This window comes from Coffea arabica, chromosome 8e (assembly GCF_036785885.1).
Source record: "Coffea arabica cultivar ET-39 chromosome 8e, Coffea Arabica ET-39 HiFi, whole genome shotgun sequence".
In the NCBI taxonomy this organism is placed as follows: domain Eukaryota; kingdom Viridiplantae; phylum Streptophyta; class Magnoliopsida; order Gentianales; family Rubiaceae; genus Coffea; species Coffea arabica.
The window spans coordinates 47,352,212-47,360,031 of record NC_092324.1 but is presented as its reverse complement, the minus strand read 5'-3'; the positions used below and the strand labels follow the sequence as shown (position 1 = coordinate 47,360,031).

Sequence of the window (7,820 nt, the reverse complement as noted above, 5' to 3'; positions counted from 1 at the left end):
TCATGACTGACACTCAACCTCCCTTGTCACGAAACCTACCTCAACATTGACACCAGTGCCAAACACAATAAAAAGCCAAAATTACTTATAGATCTTGTCCCATCCTATCACTGTATCCCACCTACCACGAAATTTCTTTGCCTTTGGACAGATATTTTTCATTCATAGACCGAAAGCACATGCAAGAGGTACATTCCCATCATGCAAGTTGCACTCATTTAATTTTGTATGGTCAGTACAGCCACGCAACCAAAGCTTGTTGTATGGTCGGTACAGCCTTTTATAATTAGGTAAGTTTGTCTGGACAGAAATAGAGAGTTATTATTTAAAATAATTATTATAATATTTTTTATGATGTGATGTATATAAAATAAAAATATAATTTAAAAATATGATTATGATACAAGCTAAATATTATTTAAAAAAATTTGATATCCAAAAGTGTTTGTCACACGTAAAAAAATATGATAGGATCAAGATCAACCTTACTTGAGTCGATTCTTGATGGAGTTCTTCTTTTCATAATGAACAATATCTAACAGTCAATTTTTTTTTTTTGGGTTTTTATTTTCCTTTCGGGGATGATTAGGTAAGACAGCTATTACTCTAATTGTCTAAAAATTATCTTTGGTTTGGCATCAAATACCTACCAAATCAGGACAATTGTGACAGCACTTGATTTTGAAGCACTATTTTAGAGCTTGTGATAAAATTGTTTCAAGAGGAAAAACCTACACTCGTAAAGTTTTACTTATAACCAAAAAAGAAGGACAAAAAGCCTATTCTCCTAATTTTATAGTAAGAGAGTTTGTTTGCTGCCATCCGCAACGCTTTCTAGTTTATGAAAATGGTCTTTTGTAAAGCTCCAAACATTATGTGCAAATGCTAAGTTGCTAAACATACATGATTCTGTACGTCCCTTTAAGATCCAATCCAGTTTTAACTTAGAGACCATGGCATCCTTAGTTTAACTCCCAAATCTTCTCTTCTATTTTTTTTCCCTTTGTAAACTTTAGAATCTCCTTTGAATTAAAATAAAAGAATAAAAAAATAATTCTTATGTCATTTTCCGAATTAATTTGCGTCACCACAAAAAAACTATAAGTAGATTTCAATAACAATTCTGTTCTATGTAAGGGGTGTGTGTTCATTGTGATTGTGTATATTAACATAATAAGTCATGTAATTATCAAAAAAAAAAAACATAATAAGTCATGTAGTATCATTTAGGTATATTAAGGAATACTCATTTGGAAAATTGTTAATTTTTTTTTTTCAACACAGGAAATATTCCAGTTTTGTCAGACTAATTTCTCTGCGTCTGTGCACCCCACCCACCTCCCAATAATACACAAGCAGTAAAAAAGTGATTTGAACACACGATCTCAGAACCTAATTAAGTTATTCCGAAATCATTTGAGCCAACTCCAAGCACAACGGAAAATTGTTAAATAAACCTTATACTGTTTGGATTAGCTGTTTTTGGGGTTGTTTTTCAAAAACAGCACTGTAGCATTTCGTTTTTCAAATACAAGTCCGTTTGGATTAGTTGTTTTTGGGGTTGTTTTTCAAAAATTATATAAAAAACTTTTACTGTAGATGTTTTATGGATTATTTTTAGATGTATTTTTAAAACATATTTTCGAGTATTTTTATAATGTATAATTTTTAAATTTTTATAACAATATACAATTATACATTTATAAATATTTATAAATAAATATATTTATATAAAAATATACATAATATAAATATATTTATAAATGTATAAATTATAAATGAATATTATATAAATGTATAAATTATAATTTATAATTTTTATATTTATATACATTTATGCATTTATAATACATTTATAAATATTTATAAATAAATATATTTATACTTTTATGAATAAATATATTCATATATTTATATATAAATGTTTAAATGTATATTACTATAAATATATAAATTATAAATGTAAATTATAATTTATAATTTATAATTTTTATGTTTTTATATTTATATACGTTTATGCATTTATAATACAATTATAAATATTTATAAATAAATATATTTATATATTATTATAAATAAGTAAGTGTATTATATATATAAATAAATTTATATATTATATATAAATAAATAAGTGTATTATATTTATTTATTTATTATATATTATATTTATAAATAAATATATAAATGTATTATTAGTGTATTATATTATATATAATACATAACATAAATATATTTATAAATGTATATTATTATAAATGTGTATAAATTATAAATGAATATTATATAAATGTATATTATAATTTATAATTTATAATTTTTATGTTTTTATATTTATATACATTTATGCATTTATAATACAATTATAAATATTTATAAATAAATATATTTATATATTATGTATAAATAAATAAGTGTATTATATTTATAAATAAATTTATATATTATATATAAATAAATAAGTGTATTATATTTATTTATTATGTATTATATTTATAAATAAATATATAAATGTATTATAAGTGTATTATATTATATATAATACATAATATAAATATATTTATAAATGTATAAATGTATATTATTATAAATGTGTATAAATTATAAATGAATATTATATAAATGTATAAATTAATATATTATAAATATATATTAATACTATGCATAAATGTATTAATGTAATAAATATAAATGTATAAATTTATTAATATTATGTATAAATTTATAATTAATATTATGTATATTAATATAAATGTATAAATGTATTATATTATATATAATACATAATATAAGTGTATATTATAAATATACATAAATATATATATTATGTTTAAATGTACATTTTTATAAATGTTCAATATATATAATATATATTATGTATATATTAAATATATATAATATATAACATTTATATAAATGTATAATAACACATTTATAATTTATATAATATATAATATTTATATAAATATATAAAAATATATTTTATATAAAATAAAATATTTATAATATGTATAAATAAATATATTTAAATTAATATAATATATAGATATCCTATACATAATTGAAATATATAAATTGAAATAAACATATTAAATATGTATTTGGAGTTGTTTTTGATATATTGTTTGGATATGGTGTTTTTGGAGTTGTTTTTGAAATACACATTTACTGTAGCATTTGGATTGTGAAAAACAGTTTTTCAAAAACAAGCCCAAAAACAAGAATCCAAACGAACCCAATACTTTTTGTAGGAAAAAAGTAGGGAACAGGTAACTGTAGACGCCAGCCGCACAAGTCCAACGTTGTACCATACTCCCACCCCACCACGTGCATTTCTAAGTCACTGACCTGTTATTGCAAAACCATACAAAACTGCCCCGAACCACCATTCAACTCCGGCCTACCAATTTCACGTTTCAACCGTCTTAAACGCCCCCGGAAATCTTGCATTTCAAAGAAAATCCGGACGAATTTCGACAGGATTGCATTTTTCTGGATCTTTTATAGAAAAAGTACTGTAATAATTTGATATATATGAAATAAAAAAGTGATTGAAAAATGTGTCCACGAAAAACGTAACAATTTTTCTTTGAAAAATTGCAATCCAAACACAAGTTTCAGATCTCGGCAGGGGTTTTGGATCCTCACCTACATCTTTTGGTGTGTACGCCCATACATAATGAAGGATCATGTTAGAGACTGTCACCCTAATAAGATGGAGTGTATCATTAAAGAGTATTTGATAAGGGTATTTGTTGTTCCTAGATGACTACCAAAATCATTCAATAATAGAGAGTCTAGAAGTGTTAGTTGTTGCAATTTATTATTGGTTTGTGTGAAGAGTGCCCAATAATTTTTGGTGAATCATTCGGTAGAATTAGAAGTATCCAATGGTCACTCATTAGGAAATAGCTCGAGTGTTAATTTTTGAAAATGTAAATTTAATTAGGAAAAGTGTATAGATACAAATGAAGATAATAATTGCTAGTATATGTATTTACAGGGTAGGTTAGCTATGATTTAAATGTATTAACACCTGCATATCGGACATCCGTTAGAAAAACCGTTTATTATTGCCTAGTTTATTTAGGTTTCAAATTGATGGATGGGCATTTGATGTATTTCCACCTAATTTATCATGTTTTTGAAGAAATAATTATACTTATTTTTGAAGAAATTAACACTTAAATCTATCTTGATTCTTAATAGGATAAAAATGATATTACTTTCAAACCAAATATTTCAGGGGGATTGTCGATAACCTATACCCATGCCCATAGAGGGGTTGATCTTCCTGATTCTGATATTGTTTTTTTTTTTTTTATGGTTTCTGATATTGATTTTTAAAATGCGAAGCAAACACCTCCGGATAAAGCAGCCAAAGACCCGAGAAAGTTCTATAAGATTTTGGTGTTTGAGGGGTAACACTTGTTCAAATGATGAGACCAATTCCTTCAAAAAAAAAAAAATGATGAGTCCAATTTAAGCAATATAAGGGTTTGATGTTTAAGGGGTAACACTGGACATATTCAAATAATGAGATCAATTTAAGTCAAAACATGTCCCCTTCTTACTTCTTGAGTTCTTATGATATCCTTTCCAGTTAAAAGTACTCCCTATGATGCCATCAAAAGTTTCCATGATACTATTTATAGTTCCCAAATTGATATTTTTCTCCACACATCAATTTAATGCAAGAGTATCCATCTTCATAACTTCTACAATAGATACCTTAATGCATGAAAATGAATTGATTAGTGGTTAATCTACCATCACTTCTTCTTCACTAACATGAACGCAATTAATGTCTTGACCTCCAAAAATATGAAGTTATTGGATCAACTCTTGAGGTGGAATTTGTATCCTAATATTGCATTAGTATTAGTTCGGATATAATATTATTTGAAACATTATTTTAAATAATCATTATAATACTTTCATGATGTGTTATTATATGACGCATCTAAAATAAAAAAATATTTGAAAATTTTAAAAAGGGGGTTTAATAACGTGTTTATGATATAAGTAAAAAAGAAATTATTGAAAAAAGTTTTTTTATACTTTGGATAACTATTATTATTTACTTGCATCACAAATACAATTTTAAACACATATTTTTATCTTCTTAATTACCTTTTTTATCTTATATATATCACACCATAAAAAGTGTTACAGTTTTTACTTCAAATAATCTCCTATCCAAACACACTCGGTCCATAAGCTAATTGCACCAATTTATGAGAAAAGTTGTACATGCCATTTCAAAGGAAACAAAAAAAATAAATACTACCACTTTCAAGTAATCTGTGTAGTATTTAGCTGACGCCCATTCTCCTCTGTTTTTGTTGAACATCACATATTTCCATTTAAAACATTCTGTGGCGCTTCTTAAATCCCCACATACTATATCAGACATTATCACTGTGCATTCACACTCCGCCTCACCCCACTTCGCTCCAAGAATTGATCCTTCTTCCGTCCTTCTTCCAATGACCTAAAAAATTTCTTCTACTTTTTCGCATTTTCTTCAGTTTAAGAAAGGGGGAAAGAGAAGAAACAAAAGGGTTCTTCTCGGATCCGTTTCTCATTTTACTACTAAAAAGATTTGCACTTTTTATTGGGTTCCCTTCTTGGATCTATGGCTGAATCCAAGAGCTACGTTACCTCTGATGAGCTCAAGAAGCATAACAAACCAGGGGATCTGTGGATCTCCATTCAGGGCAAGATTTATGATGTCTCAGATTGGGTGAAAGACCATCCAGGTGGTGCATTCCCACTCTTGAATCTTTCAGGCCAAGATGCGACTGATGCCTTTGTAGCATTTCATCCAGGCACAGCCTGGAAGTTCCTCGATAAGTTCTTTAATGGGTTTTATCTGAAAGACCATTCTGTCTCTGAGGTGTCTAAGGATTACAGGAAGCTCGTTTATGAGTTTAACAAAATGGGATTGTTTGAGCAGAAAGGGCACGGGGTTTTATTGAGGATGTGCTTCATGGCAGTGCTGTTCTGTTTGAGTGTCTATGGTGTTTTATGCTGTGAAAGGGTTTTGGTTCATTTGATTTGTGGTGGATTGATGGGGTTCCTTTGGATTCAGAGTGGGTGGATCGGGCATGATTCAGGGCATTATCAGGTAATGACGACTCGTGGCATCAACCGATTCGCTCAGATCCTGAGTGGGAATTGTCTTGCAGGAATCAGTATTAGTTGGTGGAAGTGGAACCACAATGCTCATCACATTGCTTGCAACAGTCTTGAATTTGACCCTGATCTTCAACACATGCCTTTCTTTGCGGTATCTCCCAAGCTTTTCAATTCACTCACTTCTTATTTTTATGAGAGGAAGATGGCTTTTGATTCAGTTGCTAGGTTCCTAGTTAGTAATCAGCATTGGACATTTTATCCTGTTATGTGTTTTGCTAGAATCAATTTGTTTGCTCAATCATTTATATTGTTGTTGTCGTCCAAGAGAAGCGTGCCACGAAGGGGTCAGGAGCTCTTGGGGCTGCTTGTATTCTGGATTTGGTACCCACTTCTGGTGTCTTGTTTGCCCAACTGGGGTGAAAGGCTAATGTTTGTTGTGGCTAGTTTCACGGTAACTGGAATTCAGCATGTTCAATTTTGCTTGAACCATTTCTCCACTAGTGTTTATGTTGGGCCACCTACTGGACATGATTGGTTTGAGAAGCAAACTAGTGGAACTCTTGATATTTTGTGCCCGTCCTGGATGGATTGGTTTCATGGTGGCTTGCAATTTCAGACCGAGCATCATTTGTTTCCCAGGTTGCCCACATGCCAACTTCGGAAAATTTCACCTTTTGTAAAGGAGCTCTGCAAGAAGCATGGTTTGCCCTATAATGCTGCATCATTTTGGGAGGCCAACGTGATGACATGCAAGACACTTAGAAATGCAGCATTGCAGGCTCGTGATTTCACCAAGCCTGTTCCAAAGAATCTAGTCTGGGAAGCCGTTAATACTCACGGTTGAGAGCAAAATCTTTAAAGCTTTATTTTTTAGTCACAATTTGTAAGTCAAATTATTTATGGTTATTGCAGCTTTTGGTGCGAGATTAAGTCTCTCCATTACAATCTTTCATGCTTTATTATTGTGATATCAGGAAAAAATTCCCATCTCATATGTGTAATAGTCAGACACATTCATATAGTCCATCTTCTACCATTTTTTGGAGGCTTTGAATAAATGTCTCCAATCTGCATTTGAGTGATATCAGCTAATGTTGGCTGTGGATCAGGTCATATCTTTTTGGGATAGTTGATTTCATCTTTCTCATCTAGCTTGCTCCAATACAAGATTTTGTTGATTGGACCTAGGCTGTAATTGTCTTCAAGTTTATTTTCTGTCTTCTTTGTTTTCAGAGTCTCTTTGAAATTTTGGGAATGTTGATTGGATCTAGGTTGCAATTTTCGGACGTGCTTTTTCTACTTGCAAGTGCTATAGCTCTCATTTCTTCCTTATTCCACCACGTACAGTTAACTATCCCTTCCCTTCACTTTTGCTGTTAAAGTAATACAACTTTTGTTTTGTGTTATTATGGTGTCTCGTCAGCAAGAAAAACTGCTTAGGAAACTTCAACTCAGTGACAAGTCATGTGATCCAAACATGTGGTCTTTGGATCGTATCCAGTCTTCTAATTATTAAGATAAATTATTTTTGTCTTGGAAATAGACGGATTCAATGAAATAGCTGTGCAAATGGTTACAACAAATTTGACGTCGACAGGACATCCTGGAATGAGAGAATTGGTCCAGGAACTTAGTAGCGAATTTTTAGTCATCCTTGGCTTCGTCTGCATCTACTCGTATTC

The 7,820-nt window shown here is 29.6% G+C and overlaps 1 protein-coding gene across 2 annotated transcripts; it reads left to right on the top strand.

The window, feature by feature from the left end:
• Positions 1–5,346: 5,346 nt before the first annotated feature.
• On the top strand, positions 5,347–7,328 carry LOC113703695 (acyl-lipid (9-3)-desaturase-like). 2 transcript variants are annotated; one of them, XM_072061728.1, is made up of 2 exons: positions 5,348–6,289; positions 6,464–7,328. In XM_072061728.1, exons 1-2 carry the CDS (start codon positions 5,636–5,638, stop codon positions 6,980–6,982), a joined length of 1,173 nt encoding a protein of 390 aa, XP_071917829.1. In that variant the 5' UTR covers positions 5,348–5,635; the 3' UTR covers positions 6,983–7,328. The 2 variants fall into 2 exon arrangements, with proteins under 2 accessions (XP_027080947.1, XP_071917829.1); XM_027225146.2 differs by having other exon boundaries at positions 5,347–7,328.
• Positions 7,329–7,820: the final 492 nt, after the last annotated feature.

What these genes read in the sequence shown, in the direction of transcription:
- LOC113703695 (XM_027225146.2), top strand. Translation starts at nt 5,636, where the DNA reads ATGGCTGAATCCAAGAGCTACGTTACCTCTGATGAGCTCAAGAAGCAT.